The sequence below is a fragment of the Zalophus californianus genome, chromosome 14 (genome assembly GCF_009762305.2).
Source record: "Zalophus californianus isolate mZalCal1 chromosome 14, mZalCal1.pri.v2, whole genome shotgun sequence".
NCBI lineage: Eukaryota > Metazoa > Chordata > Mammalia > Carnivora > Otariidae > Zalophus > Zalophus californianus.
In genome coordinates, this window is record NC_045608.1 from 18,661,262 (window position 1) to 18,683,650 (window position 22,389).

General features: G+C 49.3%; 1 protein-coding gene and 1 long non-coding RNA gene across 5 annotated transcripts in view; one reads left to right on the top strand and one right to left on the bottom strand.

The window, feature by feature from the left end:
* LOC113913329 lies at window positions 1–4,953 on the bottom strand. Its single transcript, XR_003517157.1, has 3 exons — window positions 4,733–4,953; window positions 3,455–3,516; window positions 1–175 (listed from the first exon to the last, which is right to left on the bottom strand). It is a non-coding gene; the product is annotated as an uncharacterized LOC113913329 (long non-coding RNA).
* The window catches only part of LOC113913328 (trichoplein keratin filament binding), a 26,968-nt gene continuing 9,532 nt past the window's right edge, over window positions 4,954–22,389 (top strand). The window contains exons 1-14 of one of the 4 annotated variants that reach the window (XR_003517155.2): window positions 4,954–5,081; window positions 6,309–6,496; window positions 7,314–7,524; window positions 8,133–8,189; window positions 10,034–10,102; window positions 10,794–10,967; window positions 11,825–11,937; window positions 12,116–12,182; window positions 13,179–13,351; window positions 14,139–14,220; window positions 15,866–16,051; window positions 16,648–16,791; window positions 17,983–18,070; window positions 18,966–19,344. Coding sequence is in view for 2 of the 4 variants with exons in the window: in XM_027577611.2 (XP_027433412.1) it covers window positions 6,309–6,496; window positions 7,314–7,524; window positions 8,133–8,189; window positions 10,034–10,102; window positions 10,794–10,967; window positions 11,825–11,937; window positions 12,116–12,182; window positions 13,179–13,351; window positions 14,139–14,220; window positions 15,866–16,051; window positions 16,648–16,791; window positions 17,983–18,015 (1,497 nt within the window). In the remaining 2 variants the exon portion in view is untranslated. Of the gene's footprint in view, window positions 5,082–6,308; window positions 6,497–7,313; window positions 7,525–8,132; window positions 8,190–10,033; window positions 10,103–10,793; window positions 10,968–11,824; window positions 11,938–12,115; window positions 12,183–13,178; window positions 13,352–14,138; window positions 14,221–15,865; window positions 16,052–16,647; window positions 16,792–17,982; window positions 19,354–22,389 lie in introns of those variants that run through there. The other 3 variants (XM_027577611.2, XR_003517156.1, XM_027577610.2) reach the window with 3 other exon arrangements.

The following is a 22,389-nucleotide window of genomic DNA, read 5'->3' on the forward strand; positions in this document are numbered from 1 at the left end:
ATGTGGAAGAAGGGGCTTAGCAGATGTGATTAAGGTTAGAAACCTTGAGATGGCGAGGTTATCCTGAATTATCCAGGTGGGTACATGAATCCTTAGAAGTGGAGAAGCTTCCCCAGCTGCAGTCCAAGCACATGTGACTAGTGAAGAATGGTCAGAGGGGCATCCTCGCTGTAAGCTGTGAAGACGGAGGAAAGCCAAGGAATGGGGCAGCCTCTAGAAGCCTGAAGAAGGCAAAGAAACCCATTTTTCCCCTCAAGCCTGGAGAAAGAAGTGCAGCCCCGCCGACACCTTGAACTCAACCCCGTGAGACTTCTGTCCTACAGAAGTACCTAATGAACAGAAGATGTTAGTAATGGAAAAATGAGTATTGAGTATAATGGAACTCTCTGTACTCTCTTTGCATTTTTCTGTAAATCTAAAACTATCCTAAAATAAAGTTTATTTAAAATATGGATGAGCTTCCAGTAAAATAAATCAGTCAGCAGGATGATCAGTACAGCAAAGGGAATACAGTCGATAATATTGTAACAACTTTGGCAACAGATGGTGACCACACTCGTTTTGTTGTATATACAATTGTGGGATGGCTACATTGTGCACCAGAAACTAACATGATATTGTGTATCCACTCTTCTTCAATTGAAACATTAAAAAATTTTTTTTACTTTTATTTTTATTTTTTTAAATTTAATCTTATTTATTTGACAGAGAGAGACACAGCGAGAGAGGGAACACAAGCAGGGGGAGCGGGAGAGGGAGAAGCAGGCTTCCCGCCGAGCAGGGAGCCGGACATGGAGCTCGATCCTGAGACTGATGCTTAACCACAGAGCCACCCAGGCACTCCTCAATTAAAATGTTTTTAATTAAAAAGAGGGGCACGTGGGTGGCTCAGTGGGTTAAGCATCTGCCTTCAGTTCAGGTCATGATCTCAGGGTCCTGGGATCAAGCCCCTTGACCAGCTCCCCGCTCAGTGGAGAGTCTCTTTCTCTGTCTCCCTCTGCCCCCCACCCCAACCGTGCACGCCCTCTCTCTCTCAAATAAATAAATAAAATCTTTTAAAAAAGGTTTTTAATTAAAAAGATAAACTGCCCCAAACCTGACCAATTACATCAGAACCTCTGTCTCGGGGATCAAGCATCAGGATTAAAAAAAAAAAAAAAAAAATCACTCTAGGTGATTCAGACCTGTAGCCGAGGTTGAGAGCCACTCATCACTGAAAGCACCTCATAAAGTCTAAAGCAGGGGCGTGTGGGTGGCTCAGAGGGTTGAGCATCTGCCTTCGGCTCAGGTCGTGATCTCAGGTCCTGGGATCAAGCCCTGCATCAAGCCCCGCATCGAGCCCTGCATCAAGCCCTGCATTGGGCTCCCTGCTCCACGGGAAGCCTGCTTCTCCCTCTCCCACTCCCCCTGCTTGTGTTCCCTCTCTCGCTGTGTCTCTCTCTGTCAAATAAATAAATAAAATCTTTAAAAAATAAATAATTAAAAAAATAAAAACCTAGGGAGAGATAAAAATTCAAATCACCCTGAATCCTGCCCGCTAGTGATATCCACTGTTGTTGGTGGATGCCTTTTTACTTTTCTCATGGATATCTACATTTATGATGATTCTTATTCTCATTATTAAAACACACAACCTGGGGCTCCGATGGGCAGCCCCATAGCCCCAGGGTCTCCTGCAGCACTTGTTGTCTTCAGGGAGGATGGGGAGCCCAGCCCCAGTGAGGAGAGAGAAGCCGGAGGCGTGGCTGATGTTGAAACCCTGTGAAAACCCAGCTTAGACCAATGTGCCTTGGCAACGCCACCTACTAATTAAGCGAGGGCACGGGGCGGCCTCCAACGCCATCACGCTTCAGACAATGGGGAGCTGCTCCCGTGTCATCAAGCCATCTCTCCAGCCATGTTTTCTCCTCTCATGCTAGGACATCCAAAGACACAAGTCCAAGAACAGCCTTCCTCACGGCGCTGGTCCAGGACCCAGCACGAGCAGCGTCCACATGCCAGGCCTTCCCCTCTCCGCCCCCTGTGGGCCACAGTCATCAACCTGTCACTAAATATTTAATATTGCTGAACTCTTTAAATGGCACAGCTGGTCCACATCTGCTGGCCTCTTTTAAGAGCTACACCTGCAAGTCACAGGCTCCTGGAAAAGCAGTCTGAAGAGGGATCACACGCTCCTGGAGGTTGCGTGTGAATCCCGGTTCGCACAGTCCTTCCTGTGTGACCTCAAAAGGGTGGCTTGACTTCTCAAGGGTCTCAGTTCCCTCATGTACGGGGCGGAGGCAGGACTCCCACGCGCTGGAGGGAGGCTTAAGGGAGCGAATACTTCCCAAAGCGTCTGGCACATGGTATTCAAATAATGTTTTAGTTCTGTTTTGTCTTTCTTTTTGCTTTCTGTCTACATTATGCTTCCCTTTTCCTTTTGGAGAAGAAGAAGGGACTCAAAAGCAGGGAATCTGCTCATTCATTCTCAACAAATATTTATGGTGAGTCTTCCCTGTGCTGGATGCCGGCATTGATCTCAGGATCATGAGTTCGAGCCCCAAGTTGGGTATAGAAATTACTTAAAAAAATTAAAATCTTTTGGGGCGCCTGTGTGGCTTCGTTGGTTTAAGCGTCCAACTCTTGAATTTGGCTCAGGTCATGATCTCAGGGTCCTGGGATCGAGCCCTGCATCGGGCTCTGTGCTCAGTGGGGAGTCTGCTTCTCCCTCTCCCTCTGCCCCTCCCCCTGCTCGTGCACACATGCGGTTTCTTTCAATCTTTAAAAAAATAAATAAATCTTAAAAAAAATTTAAAAAATAAGATCTTTTAAAAAATAATAACATGGGAACAATAAAATATCTCACAGGGGTCCTGAGAAGAACAAAGGAAAAGATACTTGTAAAGATGCTTAATGAGCTACAGGTAGCTACGTATCATGAGGGTAGAAGCTGAATAAATGGGGGCCAGTGGGGATGGCTGTCCAGCAGAAGAGGCCCGGAGACCACAGCCTGAGGACCAGGCCCGTCAAGCCCTAGGAGCTGGAGTCCCACTAGTGGAGCTTGTTTGTCCTTTAAGGCAATTATACAGATAAGAAAACCAAAGGCTCAGGGAGCAGAGGAGACTCACTCAAGAGGCACAAAATCGGGACCTAAGCCAGGTCTCCCCCTACTCAATTCACGTTTCTTCCCCTCCCCCCGCAATTCACATATTGCTGAAGTTCCTACCACACTCAGACCCACCAACAAGCATTTATGTATTGGGCTCTTTTGCTGGGCTGACCCTGGTGGGTAGCTGCTTCCCTGGCCCATTGGAGGGGTGGGGAGGGCGACACAATGTGGCAAAGTGGCCATGAGCTTGGCCAAAGGGGTAGGGACCAACAGGAGGGTAACCCTGGGGAATCTCATGCATGGAGCAGGGCAGACCCCGAGTCAGCAAGAGTCAAGTAAAGGGAGATGGGGAAAAAGAATACTTACCTGAGATGCACCAGGTGCTCTGCTCTCCATTGAACCCTTCATTTCCTCTCACAAGGGCAATTCTAAAAAAATCAGCACTGCTGGTACTCTTGTTAAAGGGTACACTGAGACACATTAAAATTTTCAAGCGTTTATTTGGGTATATATCAATTTTAACGGAGTATCACCAAACCAAAGGTGGGTAGGAGCTCTCTGCCAGAAGGCAGGACCTGGGGGGAGAGCTTTCTTAAAGAGAAGAGGCTGAAGCAAAGCAAGGAAATCACTTTATTGGCTACAGCTCATGCAGTTGCTTTGTTTGGGAATAGCTAGGCGGCTGTCTGTAGTTGGCTGTCCTTATGTTTATTCTTTCTCGGATTTTGGATTTTAAATTTTAAATTTTCTCAGATTTCTTGTGTGCAGCCAGGCTTGATTCTGAGTTAGGTTTTGGTTTGCTTGCTAGGCTAGCAAGGCATCAAAGCTGCCTGGTCTAATGGCCTCTCTGTTCAATTGCTTTACCACTCTCATTTCCCAGAGAGAAGTGACCTGCCCAAGGCCCCACAACTGGCTTGGTGGAGGCTGGACTAGAGGCCAAAATGTTCAACAAGACGCTATGCTGCACCCAGGAAAAAACAGAGAAATGAATAAGAAGGAAGGGAGGAATTAAGAGAATTAAACATGAAAAATGGGAAAATGAAAGAAAAGAGGAAGTTGTCTTTATTATTTTTTAAGGTAAATTTATTTATTTAAAGAAAAAAATCAGTGAAGTTGTCTTTATTATTTTTTTAAGGTAAATTTATTTATTTAAAGAAAAAAAAAAGTAAACTAAGCTTTACGCCCAACGTGGGGCCCGAACTCACAATCCTGACATTCAGGAGTTGCAAGCTCCACGGAATGAGCCGGGCGGGCGCCCCTTTATTATGTTTCTCACACATAAAATAATCCATGTAACACATGCGAGTCATAAAACACCAATAGAATGAACACCCTTGAACCCACCACAAGCTAAAGACAATAGATACCAATAACTGGTATCCACTTAGGCCAGCTCTTCGGCGAGCTGGTTGCACGCTGAGCGCACCCGGGGAGCCGAGACAACCTCTCAGGCCCTGAGAACCTGATGGGACTGGTCTGGAGTTTGGTCTGGGCATCTGGATTTACTTAATTTTTCTTCTTTAAAGGCATCTGGACTTTTAAGACCTCCCCCAAGGGATCCTCGTGTGCAGCCAGGCTTGAGAACCACTGACTTACAGTCTCCTCCCCTATCGTGTCCCCCCCGACCTTCCCCCCTCCAACCCTCACCTTCATCCCCCGCAGGCAACCACCGTTCTGAATTTTGCGGACTAGCGAGGATTCCTTTACCTTCATCCTTCCCTGTTTCCGGGACTAGGGACGTTTCCGATTGATCTCCCGTCCCCCACGAGAGGGCGCCAGAGGAAAAAACGCAGCCTCTTTTCTCTCCGCGCGTTCGGTATCGCGCTGGAGGCGGCTTGGCCCTCGCGGCGCTCCGTCGTCGGTCCGTTGCCCCGGCAACGAGCGGGGAAACGGCCGCTGTTGCTGCCGCGCGGCCAGGCGGGACTGGCTGGCGTTGGTTGGGGTATGCCGGAGCGCGGCGGGGGCACTTTTCGGACACTCCGGGGCGCGGAGAAACGTGAGTCGGAGGGTGGGCTCGGCCGGAGCCGGCGTGGGGCCGGGGACCCGCGGAGCCCGGCCGCAGTGGCCCCGCGCTGGCGGGAATCGCGGCAGGCGTCCGGGGACCCGCCGTCCCTGCGCGCTCTGGGTCCGACGCCTTGCTCTGCAACCCCTTTTGTCATATGTGGACGTTGGGGCTGCAAGAAGGATGTCCCCGATTCGGGACCGGAGTCTCGTTTCTTGATTCCTGGTGCAAAGCTTTTCCGCGGGCGGCTTCCAGGGCAAGGAAAAAACTGTCTACCTTGCCACGCTTTCAAGACAGGTTGTAAACTGGCAGCCGAAGGCTAAACTGGGTCCATAGACGTAGATTATTTGCACCCCAGCTCTGAGCACTGAGCTTGAGACTTGGCCTGGACGCAGACCTACCCGTTTATTCAACAGACGTTTCATAAGTACTGTCCTAGCCAGGCACTGTGTAGACCCTGCCCATCGTGGCAGCTCTGGGGTCAGGGAAAGAGGTGCCTGGAGTGAGACTGCTCTCTGCTTTCAAGTCTCCATCGTGTCCCCATTTTATTCCGTGACCCGGGCACATCGATTCCTCTCTGGGTCTCAGTTTCTCCATCTGTAAGTTGAGGGATGTGTCCTCCATGCTAATCCAGAACACCGCTAGCTGTGGGCCTCTCCCTGGGGTTTGCCAGAGCCAGGGCTGTTGGTCCCCACAGGCAGCCTTTTGCTGTCCACAGAGCCCAGGCCCTGGGCTGACACCACATGAATTAGGATCCCAGCCCTTTCATTTCCTCTACTTCCTGGCTCTGTGGTCTCGGGCAAGTCGCCACCTGCCAAATAATGGGGGGATTATAACAATGAAAAAGATCTTATATGTCAAGAGCTTGGCACATATATACGTTCCTGAAATTATTACCCCTGTTACTTTGTGGAGAGCGTAGAAGTCCCCAGGTGTTTGGGCCAGCACTGCTAGGACTGGCCCCCTGTTGTCATCTGCAGCATCCTTGATGGTGTCTCGCTCACAGCTGGGTGCAGCCCAGGCTTATTTAAAGTGATGATTTGCAAATCATTTGAAAAATCCTGATGCCTGGGGGCCTGCACCGAGACGTTTTTGATGTCATTGGTCTGGAGCGGGGTGATTCCAGGGGGCGGGGTGTTTCCAGGGGGCGGCCAAAGGCTGAGGACCACTCATTAGGGGGCTGCAGCAGGCTCATTTTCCTACCATTGCCATTATCCTCAGATGGCACTCCCTACGCTGCCCTCGTACTGGTGCAGCTGGAGGCTCCTGGATCAGCAGATGGCCCGACAGCGAGAGCAGGAGGCCCGGCTTCGGCAGCAGTGGGACCAGAACAGCCGCTACTTCAGGATGTCTGATATTTGTAGCTCCAAACAGGCGGAATGGAGCTCCAAGACCTCCTACCAGCGGAGGTAACTACAGTGACCTTAGGGGGATGAAGGCAGGAAGCCACTTGTTGGTCATGGCATGTGGCTTTAAGAACCCCGGGGGGTGGGGATGGGGGTGGGGGAGTGTGGCTTAACAGCATGTTTTCTTGAGGAATTTGCTGGGTGGCATAAATGCCCTGCATGGTCATGTTTTTCCAACTGAAAATTGAAGAGAAAGATCATCAGTGAAATAATACATTTGCATTGAAAAAGAGAAAACAGTAAGAAATATATGTAGAATCTGGGAGTCTCCAGGTGACCCTTTATCCCCAGAGAGAACCACAATTAACAGGCTGACGCAGATCCTCCTGTACTTTTCCCCTGCTGTGTGTGTATAAATACACATACACATATACATCCATTGTTGCAGAAATATATGTAGAAATCATGGAAGGTAAAAGGGTAGGCTTTGGAGTTAGACAGACCTAGTTGGAAATCCTGACTGTGTCACTTGCTGTATAAATGAGCCTCAGTTTCCTCCTCAGTGAAGTGGGGCTACAACAGAACCTACTTTGTAGGATTTATGATTCGGCATATTGTACCTTGTACATGGTAATTGCCCAAGTGTTAGCTAGTACTGTCGTTCCGTGCATATGTGAGACCACTGTACATTTTCTTATTGCGAAGCCAAGGTTCTGTTACGCATAGTGCTCTGTGACTTGCTGTCTTCACTTTGGCTGGAAGACACTTTCCTGTGTCACCGTGTCACGTCCACCTCAGCCTCTTTGGCCACAGAGCAGAGCAGAGCGTGCTGCATGTGGCCGTTGCGTGACTGACGGAGGGAGGGCTCTTTCCCACGCAGCATGCATGCCTATCAGCGGGAGAAGATGAAGGAAGAGACGAGGAAGCAGCTGGAAGGCAGACGGGACCGACTCAGGCAGCTGCTGCTGGAGGAGCAGGACCTCCTGGCCAGAGAGCTGGAGGCGTTGCGGCTCAGCGTGGACTTGCAGGAGGGAAGGATCCGGGAGCGGTGCAGCAATCTAAAGTCGGCCCGAGAAGAGCAAAGGAAACTGGTAACTTCTTCTAGCCCCGTAGGAGCCAACAGAGCCGGAGTGTCCCCAGCCCGTCAGTGAGGCGCGTGTGGGGCCACCCCCGGGCACTCTGGTCTGATGAGCCAGCAGTTAACGGGAGAGCCAGGAGGGGGAGGGGCTTGTGCTACGTTGTTCTTCATGCGTGTTTGGCACGAGCCACCTCTATTCTCTTTGGCCCCTTAAATCACCACTTCTGAGTCCTTTGTCTTTATTCCAGTCCCGTGGTCCTGCAAAGGCTTGGCACTGGTATACTTTATCTTCCGAGTACTTGTGGGGAATGGTGAGCCCCAGTCTATGTACTGAAGCCTGCTGTATCTTTTGCAACAAATCTGTCCCATCTGGGACCCATCTGTAGCATCAGATCTTGGCACCCTTCCATCACCATTGTGGCAGTCATTTGTCAGGGCTGTCTGGTTCCATTCTGGTGTCTCCCAGAGCCGGGGCTGCAAGGCGGGCAGGAGGTCTGAAGGGCAGCTGCAGGGACAGCGAGCCGGTAGAGGGGCTCTCAGCCTGAGCTGACTTCCGCTGGGGGTTATCCAAAATGTGAATGGATTTGAAAAGTGACATCAGGCTTTGTGTCTTCTTGACAGATTGCTGAACAACTTTTATATGAACACTGGAAAAAGAACAACCCCAAACTTCGAGAGGTGAAAACCTTTGATTTGCCTAAGTAGATGAAATCATGTTTCCCTTCTTGTTTGTAAACTTGCATCTCTTGCTGGGGTGAAACAGGAGAGGACACCCCAGCTACCTGAAAAATGCACCAGGCAGATCTGGTTCGTTTGGTGTTCAGCCAACACTTACTGAACATTTGCTGCATGGTCTAGCACCTGGGCATGTAGAGATTAGAGAGGGTCCCCGCTCTTCAGGAGCTCGCAGCCCTGTGCAGGAGACTGGGCAGCTCATTACAGTGCAGGCTGCAGTGGGCTGGGCGGCCCGGAAAGATGTGCATCGGGGCAGTGCCCCCAACTCAGTTGGGGGTCAGAGAGGCATCTCAGAGGAGTTGCTGGGGTGGAGGAGTTTGGAAAGTCATGGGCTTTTACCTGATGGTGTGGAGGTGAGGAAAGGACCCTCCAGATTGAGGCAGCTGAGTGAGGATCAGGCCCGAGCAAGTCCAGGGAGCAACAGTGGCTGAGAGGTTGTGCCGTCAGAGAAGGAAGGAGGACTGCAGGAGTTGAGGCTGGTGAGGCAGGCGGGCCCAGACCCCGGCCGGCCTTGTGTGGCCTTCTCCTGGAAGCATGGGGGGCACCTGGATGGTTTTAAGCAGGGATACAGTGGGACCCAGGTGCATTTCGGGGCGCAATAACTTTGGCAGCAGTGTGGAGGTTGGCAGGACGGGGAGAGGCCAGGGCAGTGATGGTGGAGGCCAGAATGGGGTAGCAGCAGAAAGGAGGACAAGGGCCCAGACCTTGGGGGCAAGGGAGGGCGGGTCTGGCTTGAATGGCATCATTCCACAGAGACTGGGCCAGAAGAAGACCCGTGATGATGTCAGTAATTTATTTCAACTTAAACTTTGTGTCTTTGTTTGGTGGGATGAGTTTATTTATTCATAATTATAGTTAGAAATAGCTAGTCACTAAGTAAGGGAGCAATTGTGTGCTTTTGAGTCTTGTGCAGTTAGCATTAAGACTTTCCCTGGTCATTTGAGGGTTTAGGTAGGTGCTCCAAAGTCTTTTACTCAGAAATGTTTATTTAGAACACTCAAATTAGTTACAAATGTGTACATTTGTAAGTCGAGAAAGAAATTAAAACTTTTTATAGATGATTTCCCAAACAAAAGCTTTTGGACAGTGCTATAATTCATTTTCTGATCCAAAAGATTCTCTAAACCCAATTTTTTTTTTTTTTTAAGTAGACTCCACGCCCATCGTGGAGTTCAACATGGGGCTTGAACTCAGGACCCTGAGATCAAGAGCTGAACTGAGATTGAGAGTCAGATGCTTAACCAACTGAGCTGCCCAGGCAACCCCTGAAATCTCTTCTTAATCACCCCAAATGTGTTGAATCTGTTGCTATGGGAGTACATGTTTATATACCTCCGCTTTGCAGCAGGGTTGGCCAGGCGGGCAAGCCTCTCACTTGCCCAGTTTGGAGGAGCCAGGCGAAAGGCTGAGCCTGTTCCTCAGCTAGCTCCGGTGGCCCTGGGGCCTGGTACGCTCTGGAGCAGCCAGGGGTGGCCTTTCAGATCCTATTTCCATTTCAGTGTCCACTGACCGGCTCCTGCTCAGTCCCAAGGGTGCCGGCAGAAGAGTTCGTGCTCCTTCGTTACAACTTGTACGATTTGTTTAGAACTGCCTGGTCCTTTAAGTCAGTAAACACTAACTGACTGGCATTCAGACTGTACATGTTGGGGTCTCCTTGTGCTCCCCTGTAAGGTACCTGGGCCTCCCTGAGTCCTCGTGTAGGGAACTTAGGGTCGTTGCGCTCTGCAGTGCACGTCTGTCACATGAACCAGTGAGGAAGTTCGTCTTCTCTGCCTTCTCACCCTCAGATTGAATCAGCCCTTCACAAGGAGCATGTGATAAACTCTTGGAAAATGCAGAAAGAAGAAAAAAAACAGGTGTGGTATATGACTCGGGAAATAGCCCTCTGCGCTGTGGTGGGCGTGCTGTGCCTCCACGGCTTGGAAGTTTTCTTGTTTTCAATGTTAATGACTCCGATCCACGAATAGACTTGATCTCAGCTTATTTAACGTGCTAACACTGAACGGCGGCTGCTCTTACACATACGACGGTCCGTTGTGCTCGTTCCTGGGGGCAGAATCACACCAGGTGACCAGGGTTGGCCCCGGGCAGGTGCAGTGCTCATCTGAAAGGTCACTGTTGTTGCTGGCAGTCTCTTTTGACGTAGTTTGCATCGTAAACTCTCGACCTTGGCTTACAGCAGCACCTCTGAGGACAAAAGTCCACACCTCTGTGAACCCACAGCTGTGCCTCTGCGTTAATTTTGGAGAGTATTGTGCTGACTTTGGGAAGGGGAAGGAACCCCGCCATTCTTGAGCCCCTGCTCTGTGCCAGGCCCTGTGCTGGGTACTTCCCCAGCGTCGTCTCTGAGGGCAGCATCACTTCCATGGTTCCCACCGTGAGAACAGGGCCCAGGAAGACGCACTGTTGCCCAGGGTCACCAGGCTGATAAGTGGCATGACCCGCTCTAGCGTAGACACGTCCGAATGAGGAACAGCGGTGGGGAACTGGGTCTTTGCTGGCCATGTTACAGATACTGACCTCCTGGCTTCCTTTGGGTCCATGTAGCAAGAAGCCACCAAAGAGAAAGAGAACAAACGGTATGAAAATGAGCATGAACGGGCCCGAAGGGAAGCGCTGGAGCGGATGAAAGCAGAAGAGGAAAGGAGGCAGCTGGAGGGCAAGCTCCAGGCTGAGGCGCTGCTGCAGCAGATGGAGGAGCTGAAGCTGAAGGAGAAGGAGGTGAGGGCATGGTCCTGGCTGCACGGCCTCCTCTGTTGCAGCCGCCTGTTGTTAGAAAATGGGCATGTGGAAAGCGGTGCTGAATAGGTTCTGTGGGGAGCGGGGTGATGATTCTAAGACATGCAACAATGCTGGGCTCTCCCTTCTCACATGTATTTCCAGCTGTGGTTTTTCCATCCTCCTAGGTTGTATGCCCAGAATCTAGAATGTTCATGATACGGAAAGAATACCTGTTCTCTTAGGTGTGTTTTCAGAGTGGCTGTGTGAGAACCTTCTCAGAACTTGGATTTTCCAGGGCACCAAGTAGACTTGACTTAGTCTGATGTCCTAGCACACAGTTATAGCTCTCCCCAGCTAGCAGGTTTGGGATCTCAAGGCATAAACTGTGAGGGTCTTTGGTTCAGGAGGCTGTTTTGAGAATACTGTGCAGTTTCCCTGAGCTAGATTCCTGGGCTGGATCTTCCCATTCAGACAAGGGGAAGCCTGTCCTTCCTCAGGCCCAAATGATTCAGGAAACAGATCCTTAATGCCCACCATCTGCTTGATGCTTGATGCCAAGCACTGCTGGGCCCTCACGGCAGGAGCTGTGTCGGGTAGGGGAGACAGGTGAAGTCACAGTAAGGTGTAGACGAATACAGGGTCCTGTGGGAGCATGGAGCATGGGTCTCATCCTTGTCCACAGGCCCGGGAAAGGCTCTTGCAGGAAAGGAGTGAGCCGGGCCCAGGGCTCAGAACCCAGAGGTGGGAGGGCGTTCTGATCACCCCCGGCCAGGCCAGCCCTGCTGAAAATGCAGATGAAGAATGAAGGGAGCTCTGATTCTGATGACCTTAATTGGACTTAACTGTCGTCACCACAGGCCACCAAACTGAAGAAGGAGCAGGAGAATCTGCTGAAGCAGCGGTGGGAGCTGGAGAGGCTGGAGGAAGGGAGGAAGCAGATGGCAGCCTTCCGGCAGAAGGCGGAGCTGGGGTGTGTATGAGAAGGGCCCCCAGCGGCTGCCCTGGCCAGGCGGGCGAGCCTCTCACTTGCCCAGGCTTGCACGGGTACCCCAAACCAGAAAGGAGACAGTCTTTTGTAGTAAGCAGCTGTCTGACCTCCAGTAATTGTTCGTAAGACACTGAAGGCAGCCCATTTTGCTCATTTCTAGACGCTTTTTGAGACATCAGTATAACGTGCAACTCAATAGGCGTACCCAGCAGATCCAAGAGGAACTGGTGAGTCTGAGTCATCCTGGCATTTCTTTCACCCTCTTCAGAAGAAAATGCTTTCCGTTCCTCCATAGCTAAGTGTGTTCTCATAATAAGACACCAGGGGAGATTCCGCCTTGATCAGCCCTGCAATCCCTGCCCCTCCCCAGAGGTCTCCTCCTAGATATATTTACATGATGCCCAGAGACAGAAGCAGTGGGGTTCTTTACAAGTTGAAGTGGCATTCCTCAGCATATTTACCTACCGGTAAACCTCAGACACTGGGAGGGAGCCTGTGCTTTCATACTAGCTGCTCAGTCTTCCTGTTAGGTATGTCCGTGGGCTCGCTAGTGACGCAGGGACGGGGAAAGTGAATGGGCCAGCCCATTTGTCTTCCATCCCTGCCTGCTGCAGTCAGGGCGGGCGGGGGGTGGCGGCGCCTCTGCTGGGCCCCGAGTGCATTTTTCCATCCCAGGATCTCCAGAGCTCCCCCATTCTTTTTTTTTTTTTTTTAAAGATTTTATTCATTTATTTGACAGAGACACAGCAAGAGAGGGAACACAAGCAGGGGGAGTGGGAGAGGGAGAAGCAGGCCTCCCGCTGAGCAGGGAGCCCCATGCGATGTTTCTGGTTTTTCCCTCTTACAGCACAGCTGCAGTGAGCATTTTGTGCACGTCTTTGTGCCTTTGGGTCTCCAGTCTGTGCTCTCGGAAGTGAGACTGCTGCCCAGCTGTGTTCTCGAAAGCTGTGCTACCAGGCCTGTCCAAGGGCAGGGACTTGCGTGTGGTGGCAGAGGGGTCTCCCTTGGAAAGGGAAAGCTCCTGGGCCTCTCCTGCATTGTTTTAAACCATCCCTAAGTGGTTAAACCCTGACCCTTCCCGTCTCTATCTTGGGAACCATCGGAAGCCTCACAAATGTCTGCTCTCAGTGCCGAGGGCAGAAAGGCGGGGCCGTGGGAGTGGGAGGCAGGGGCTGCAGAACGGCTCCCCCCACTCCCCCTGTGCTTCCTCGGCCACCCTCCAGGAGGCGGACAAGCGCATCCTGCAGGCGCTCCTCGAGAGGGAGGACGAGAACCAGCGTGTGCAGTTGGCCAAGAGGGCGCAGGCCGTGGCTGACGTGGAGTGGATGAAGCAGGTTGTCGAGGAGCAGCTGCGGCTGGAGAGGGAACGGGAGGCAGAGCTGCAGCTGCTGTTGAGGTGAGAGGCGGCCCCTGCGTGCGCCCGACACTCCCAGCCTCTCCTCTGGCCCCTCACATCCCCACAGGACACCACAAGGGTCTCTGTTGTGACCGAAACATTTGCACTTGCTCAGCTGTCCGTCGTGACGAGCACATGTTGCTAACGGACCTGGCTTGCGGGGGTGTTTCCCTGAAGTTCTTTCAGGTGGAAATCATCAGGGTTTAGAGTAAGGATCTGTTCCTTTAAGATCTTAGAAACTTGATAGGAAGTTGTTATAAACTGTGGAGATGCTGAACGCTTCTTAGGTCTATTACAGATGGTTCTGGATCCTAAAAACCTAGGAGATTGAAATAATCAAATAACAGGTAACATTTATTGAGCACTGACTGTGGGCCAGACACTGTGCACAGTGCTTTCTCGTCCTCATGTTCTTGGCTCCTGACATCGCCAGGACTCGAGGAGCAAGGGCTCGGGCCTCAGGCACTGCCAGGCTCCTGCCCCTCTCCAGGGTCCTGACGGCTTCAGTCACCTTGGTGTCCAAATGGCATGGGTGCAGGTCATCATAGTTGTGTTTCGTAAGGAGGCGGGAGCGTAACCAAGGCAGCCCAAAGTACTTACTGGAGGAATACTCTCTGTGAGCTGGTCCGGAATTGTCACCTGTGAAGAGTTGGGTGCAGAAGTTGATGTGAACGTTGGCCCCATAGAAGATGTGTGGACCTGTGCACCGGAGCCCTCTTGGTTCTTTAGTTGTCTTCTGCCGTGGGTGGTGGCAAGGAGCCTGCTCTCATCCGCTCTGTGTTCCCAGGGAGGAGGCCAAGGAGATGTGGGAAAAGAGAGAGGCGGAGTGGGCCCGGGAGAGGAGCGCCCGAGACAGACTGATGAGTGAGGTAATGCCGGCTGCGAGCACATACTGACCCTGCCAAATGTTCTGGAGCACAGGCCTCTCTGGTCATCATAAAGAGACTTTTAACGTCATTATGAGAGTAGTATCAACTTATTCGACAAAAATTCATAAGTACAGAAGTAAACATCAAGTTACCCAGACCCCCCAGCATCTAGTCATCATTACTTGATTTCCTTCAACTCTTCCTGTTTCTGTGCGTAATGTGTGTTTCTGAGCATTCGCTATTATACTGTGCTGTTTGATTTCAAGCATTCTAACATACTATTCACATCTTGTAGATATTTTGACGACAGCATATTATATCATGTGGGTGTGTTGTAGTTTGTGTTCTACTCCCCTCTTGTGGGTATTCTTTTTTTTCTAATTTTGAGGCATTACAAGAAACATTGCAGTAAACATCTTGGGGCATAAGGCTTTCCATTTTCTTTTTTTTTTTTTAAGATTTTATTTATTTATTTGAGAGAGAGAATGAGAGATAGAGAGCACGAGAGGGAAGAGGGTCAGAGGGAGAAGCAGACTCCCTGCGGAGCAGGGAGCCCGATGCGGGACTCGATCCTAGGACTCCAGGATCATGACCTGAGCTGAAGGCAGTCGCTTAACCAACTGAGCCACCCAGGCGCCCCTCCATTTTCTATATTTAGGATTTTTTCCTCTGAGGTATATAACCAGAAGTGGATTCTTGGAGGAACATAACTGTCTTCTTTGTCAGGATTTAAGTAGTATACAAAAGGCATACCCCATTTAGAAGGAAATCTTTTAGGGGCTCCTGGCTGGCTCAGTTGGTGGAGCATGTGCCTCTTAATCTCGGGGTCGTGAGTTTGAGCCCCACATTGTGGGTAGACATTCCTTAATAAAATTTTTTTTTTTAAAGAAATCTAGGAAAAAGCCTTTGTTATCCATGTATTGAAAGTTAAAGTGGTTTAAAATGGAAATTCTATTTTGCGCATGTCCTTTTCGAATCCATGGGAAGTCAGGTTCCCACTGGTGCTGTCTCACTTTTGTGAGTACCGATATTCTGCAGCATGTGTTGATTTTCCCTATTAAAAATGTTCCTCCTCGTTGTGGCCACTTATGTGTCCCCTCCAGGGAGCGTAATTGTTGGGTGTGGCAGGTGGCTTCCCACCATTCCTAGTTCTTGAGGCCTGACCATGCTTTGGACGTAATCCTGTGCTGTGGCCAGGTCTCAAACCCAGAAAGTTTCTGCCACTCTAAGCAGTAAATTTAAATCCAAAAGGCTGGGGGGAGGACCCAGACTCTTATCTCTGGTCATCTGCGTGGCTTGTGGTTTCTTTTTCTAGAACTGATGGGGAGTGAGACTCACAACCTTGTTGCTGTGTTTCTGCCCTGGGGAGGGAGCTCCATCCCCTCCTCTGACCTTGTCAGTGCCCAGCTGTCTCTCCCTACTGCGCAGTGTGTGCATTTTGTGTGTGCTGGGGACGGGTGGGAAGCGGGGCTGACACTGTGTGGGTCAGTCCTGTGATCTGGACTTGCCTTCACCTGGTGTATTCAGGCCTGAGACTGAGGACAAGGCTGGGTCTCGGGGCAGCTATGGCCTGCCCACGGCTTACAGAACAGGTACCTGTTAGCGTCACACTGAAATCTGCCCTTTGCCTTCCCACTGCGGGTAGGTTCTGACAGGGAGACAACAACAAATACAAGAAAAGCTTGAACAAAACCGACGGGCACAAGAGGAGTCCCTGAGACACAGGGAGCAGCTTATTCAGAATCTTGAGGAAGCAAGAGAGTCAGCTCGTCGTGAGAAAGAGGAGAGTGAAGAACTGAAATCGGCCAGGAAACAGGAGCTGGAGGCCCAGGTGGGCTCAGCCGGCGGCGGGGGGGTGTTGGGGGGAGGCAGCCTCAGCCAGGGGGATGCGAGCCGCAGGTAGCAGGCCTCAGTGTGGCCCCCGCCCCACTGTGGCACCAGATGCCAAGACCCTTGACTTATTTTCACAGCCTGGCACTAGGACCTTGTCCAAGAAGCCTACGTCAGTGAGCTCAGTGCACCCCTTTTCCTTTCCAGCTGAAACCCCGACCCTCCTGATTAGTCCCAGCTTCACTCCAGGTCCTCTGTGTGGGAGCAAGGCTGTCAGGCCTGGCCAGCCTCTCTCTTTCCTGTCTGTATCTGCAAGCCTCTGGCTCGCTGGGACACAGTTTATTGAGTTCAGGACCTGACAGGGAGCAGAGAATAATCTTCCAAGCACGTGGGCACACCAGAGCTTTTTATGAGCTGTGTGTTACACACACAGCCTTTCCAAGCTCATAAATGTCCTTCCTTCTTCTGGCACTTGCCGTCACGGTGGCTTAGCTGGGCTTCTCCAGCTGGCAGAGGCCCACGGGCTTTGCCTCATGATCCGAGGCAGGGCTCTGCCCTGGGGGCACTGCCCTGGGTGACTGTGCTCTTGGTGGCCAGGTTGCAGAGCACCAGCTGCAGGCATGGGAGGAGGACCAGCAGCAGGAGGAGGAAGAAGAGGCGGCAAGGCAGGCAGAGCGCCTCACCGACACCCTGCTACGGCAGGAGGCGAAGACCATGGCTGAGCGGGGCTACCGGCCCAAGGTAGGGAGTCTGCAGGGGATGGGCCCCGCTGCCGAGCCGCCACCGGCCTGGCCCCTGCTGTCCCAGGCCTGTTCGTAGCCCTGTGCTCGGCTCCGGTTCTTCCTCGCTCCTCCTCGGTTTCACCCCTTCTCGGCCAGTAGGGAACCTTGACACATGGCTGGTCCAGTCTTTCTTTGGGCTTGAGGCGATCTTGCTCTGGTCCTGAATGCCGAGCTGCGGGCTGTGTGGCCCCCACTGGGGCCGGGAGCCATCTAAGAGCTCCGGTGCCGTGGGTGGAAGGTGAAGGAGCAGTGGTGCTAGGTCCCCGCTGTGCAGACAGCAGAGCCCAGCTGAACAGGGGCCCGGTTTCCCTTCCTCTCAGCACCTCTGCCTGCCCCCTCCCCGCTCTGCGATCCTCTCTTCTCCTTCTCTTTCCCTGTCCCTCGAAGTACACGAGTCAGCCCTGCGCAGGACAGCACAGGGCGCACACACAAGCCAAGGCCAGCACGCCGCTCCCCGGGAGCTGGTAGCAGAGCACTGGGAACCGAGGGACGGCCAGCAGGCCTGTCGCCTCTGTTGCGGTTCCAGGGGTGCTCCAGCTCCCTCCGCCCCACCCCACCCCCCGGCGCTCTAAAGCGCTGCAAGACCAGGAGGCTGGCTCCTTTGTGGGCAGAGAACTCTGGGAAGCTGACTAGGCAGGTGGAGCGGGTGCTACGCTGGCTGCAGAACCGTTTTGTCCTGGCCGGCTGGGGCTCTCGGGGTGCAGGGAACAGCATATTCTCAACTCACTTGACCAGAGATCAGTGAGTGCCCTGGGATCAGGCTTTCACAGAGCACAAGTGAAAACGTTATTAAAAAAGGTAATAGGGGCGACTGGGTGGCTCAGTCGGTTAAGCATCTGCCTTCGGCTCAGGCCATGATCCCAGGGTGCTGGGATCAAGCCCTGCATCGGGTTCCCTGCTCAGTGGGAAGTCTGCTCCCTCTCCCTTTCCCCCTGCTCCTGTTCTCTATCTCAAATAAATGAATAAAATCTTTTAAAAAAAAGGTAATAAAGTGTCTCAGTTATGGCTTAGGGTCAAAGCTTTGTCACTTGTAAATGAAAAAGCCATTGATTTATACTCTGCTTTCAGCTCTTACTTAAGTTGGGATTAATTCCCAGTGCTCCAGAGATTGGCTGATCTGATCAGGTTTGTGTTTTCTTTCTTTCCTCAGCCCTATGGACATCCCAGAATTGCTTGGAACTGACTTCATTCAGACCGTAAGCACAGAGAGCAGGGACGCTGAGGCCTGTGATACGCAGGTGCCAGACAGTTGTACCGTGTTCTGTTCGAGTGTTCAGGTCCACAGTTACCCAGAGCAAGGGCCTCACCGGACTAAGGGATTGTAGAGAGGCAGCACCCAGCAGGAGGCCCTTTCCTGCCTTTCGTATCCAAGGATGGGGCTCTTAGAGTCACATACTGTCAGTACTGTCACGCAGTCCCTAGACTTAGAGAGTCAGACTCTGCAACCACGCTAGGAGCTGTGGGGTGTGTCCCATGACAGGATATATGGTTTCCTGTTGCCTCAAGCAAATTGTCCACTGCCAGTGAAGACTCCCGCTGGAGAGATGAGGGAAGTTTCTCAGTTCTTAAACTTGCTTATTTAAATTTCATTATTTGGTTGAGAGCAAACTTGTAAGTCTTGGTGCAGTATTTCAGGGTTTATTAATTTAGCGATCCCAGAAGGATCACAACTTGTTTTCTGGAAGAAAAAAAGCTATGTATTCTGAGACAGTCTGATGTGCTCCATAGATGCTTTCTGGAAAGGTAGCAAGAAGTGGGTCTTTCCTCCTTCAGGAAACATTTGGTAGAACTTCCATAGAGTGCCCTGTGTGGGCTGATCCCAATGTGTATGTGACTGAGCCCCAGAAGGGAGCCTCAAAAGGCCAACTGGGTGGCTAACCTTCGGGCATGACACTTTGGACCTCTTGTGTCTTGGGAAGGTCTTGGCAATATGCAGCCTTGTGGGATGTGTGTGTGCAGAGGAAGGGGCACTGAGCCTCAAGGAAGTAGATCACACTCAACCAGATTGGCCAGAACTGCCTCTTCCCACTGTTCTATCAACATGACACACTTCTAGAGTAATCTCTGCAAGGAGTACAAGTTCCCTGCAGCAATAATCATATTTTTATGACTTGTTTTTTTTTTTTTTTTCAGATTCTTCCTCTGAGGTTTCAGTTTTCATTATATTGTATTTAAGATTGCCTGTCTCAGTAAATTACAGCTAATTATAGGGCTGTGTGCCAGGTTATTAAAAACCCGAGTTTATTAAAAAAAAATCCTGAGCGTAAGGGCTGCATTGCCTTCCACATCCATTGTGCTATAAAAACAAATGGAGCAGCAAACTGCATCCTTAATATGTTTTTCGTTTTCTTGTCTTCAATTTCTTTGGCTATGGTCCCCTGAGCACCACTTTCATTATGCTTGCTTGTATTTGCTTCCCGTTTCAGACGTTCATTTATTGTGAAATAAAGTTCTGGTGTGACGGCATGGCTTCACGGCTTTGTTATTGTTGCTTTTAGTAATTGTTGCAGAGTGGGCGCTATAGAATGAAAGATCTTTACTGACTGAATCCACATCTCCTACAGCTTTGCGTATTTCCTACGACTGCTCACAAGAAAAATGAGTATTTTTCCTGTGGAAGTGGTGTTGTTTCCCCTCTAATTTCCACTGGATCCTTTTAAGGAAACCACAGGGAATTATTAGGAATCATAGACTGTCTGAGGTCCACTATAGGTTTGATGTGGAGAGAATGCCTGGTAAATAGGCACGTAAATATTTACTGAATATTTCTTATTTCTTTCAATTTCTTATTTTTGAAGCCTTTTTTTGTGACGCTGGTTCTCTGCCTAATTCATTTAAATGTTTCCTCTCTAAACTTGGCCAAAATAATAGTTTCTAAGTTTAGAGCTTCCATTGCCTTACTGCTTCTAGTATGGCCCAGAGTCGTCTTCTCTCATTTATAGTTCATGCCATGATTATGTACGTATATTGGCTTTGTTGTTTTTAAGCACCTTTTTCTTTTTTCTTTAGCACCTTTTTCCATTCCCTATAAAATTGGTGATTTTTAGATTATTCTTCACAGATTCTATGAAATTCAGTTCCTTTAGAACAGATGGTGCTGAAGCTTATAGTAATATAAAGTAATTCTTATTTTCTGTATTTTCACTCTTTGTGCTCGTTCAGCATATACCTTGAGTTAACTTTTGTGAAGGGTATCAGTCTGTGTCTTTATTCATTTTTTGGGGCACGTTGTTGTCCAGTTGTTCCAGCACCATTTGTTTAAAAGATTACTTGCTTCGGGGTGCCTGGGTGGCTCAGTCGTTAAGCATCTGCCTTCAGCTCAGGTCGTGATCCCAGGGTCCTGGGATCGAGCCCTGCATCGGGCTCCCTGCTCGGCGGGAAGCCTGCTTCTCCCTCTTCTACTCCCCCTGCTTGTGTTCCCTCTCTTGCTATGTCTCTCTCTGTCAAATAAATAAATAAAAACCTAAAAAAAAAATGACTTCCTTCATCATATCGCCTTGGCTCCTTTGTCAAGGATCAGTTGACTATATTTATGTCAGTGTATTTCTAGGCTCCTTAATCTGTTCCATTGATCTGTTTATTCTTTGGCCAGTACCACAGACTTCTATAGTCAATACCACCGTCTTGATTACTGTTGCTTTATTGTAAGTCTTGAAGTTGGGTATTATCATTTGTTCGTTTCCTTCAATATCGTATTGGCTCTTCTGGGTCTTTTGCCTCTCCACATGAACTTTAGAATCAGTTTGTTGATATCCACAAAATAACTTGGATTTTTTTTTTTTTTAAGATTTTTTAAGTAATTTCTCCTCCCAATGTGGGACTCGAACTTGCAACCCCAAGATCAAAAGTTGCGTGCTCTACTGACTGAGCCAGCCCAGGCTCCCCCAAGTGGCTGGGATTTTGACTGGGATTGCATTGAATCTATAGATCAAGTTGGGAAGAACCAACATTTTAACAATCTTCCTGTCCATGAACATAGAATATATCTTTGTAAAAATTCATCAGAATTTTGTAGTTTTCTTCATATAGCTCTTAAACATTTTTTTTTTTTTTTTAGATTTATACCTACAGTGTTGTTTTTTTTTTTTTTTTTGGGTGCTAATGTAATTGGTATTGTGTTTTTAATTTCAAATTCCACCACTTCATTCCTGGTGTATAGGAAATGATTAACATTTACACATTAACTTTCTATCCTATAACCTTGCTATAATTGCTTATTGGTTTCAGGGGTTTTTTTGGTTAATTCTTTCAGATTTTCTACATAAAGCTGATCATGTCATCTGTGAACAAAGACGGTTTTATTTCTTCCTTCCTGATCTGTATCTTTTACTTCCTTTTCTTGTCGCATTAGCTAGAACTTCTGTGTTGAAAAGGAATGGTGAAAGGGGACATCTTTGCTTTGTACCTGACCTTAGTGGGAAAGCTTTGAGTTTCTCACCATTATGTACGATATTAGCTGTAAGATTTTGTAGATTTTTTTTTAATCAAGTTGAAGAAGTTCCCCTCTCTTCCTAGTTTGCTAAGAGTTTTTATTATGAATGGGTATTGGATTTTTTCACATGTTTTTTCTGCATCTACTGATACGATGTGATTTTTCTTTTTTAGATTGTAGATGTGATGGATTACAATAATTGATTTTTGAATGTTGAACCAGTCTTGCATACCTGGGATAAATCGAACTTGTGGTATATAATTCTTTTTATATACTATTGGATTCAATTTGCCAGTATTTTGTTGAGGATTTTTGCATTTATGTTCATGAGAGAGATTGATGTGTAGTTTTCTTCTCTGGTAATGTCTTTGTCTAGGTTTGGCTTTAGGGTAATGCTGGCCTCATAGAATGGGTTTTGCATTTATCTTCTGAAAAAACCTAGGGGGAATTGATATACGTTCTTCCCTAAATGTTTGGTAGAATTCACCAGTGAATCCATCTGGGCCAGCCTGGTGCTTTATTTTTGGAAGGTTATTAATTATTAATTGAATTTCGTAAGTAGATATGGGCCTGTGCAGATTGTTTCTTCTTATGTAAATTTTGACAGGTTATGTATTTCAAGGAGTCGGTCCATTTCCTCTAGGTTATCAATTTGTGGGCAAGGAGGTGGTCATAATATTCGTTTATTGTCATTTTGATTTTGATGTTCATGGGACCTGTAGTGATGTCCCCTCTTCATTTCTGATATTAGTGATTTGTATCCTCTCTTTTTGGCTTAGCCTGGCTAGAGGCTTATTGATTTTACTGATCTTCTAAAGAACCATCTTTTGGTTTTGATGATTTTTCTCTATTGATTTCCTGTTTTCTAATTCTACTCTAGTTAACATATACATTATGTAATAGGCTTACAGTTAACATATTTTTTGTTCCATCTGGGTTGACAGTACAAATGAGGTTCTTTGGGCACTTTTGCAGTCACTCTGGCCTTTGCCAGTTGTAACCCAAGGAGTGCCAGCTTTTAGGCCCAGGCTTTTCTTTACCACACAGGCCCTTCCTACATGATGTGAGCCAGGCCTACAGCTTCCAGCATCATCTCCACATCAGTACGTCCTGGATCTGTATCTC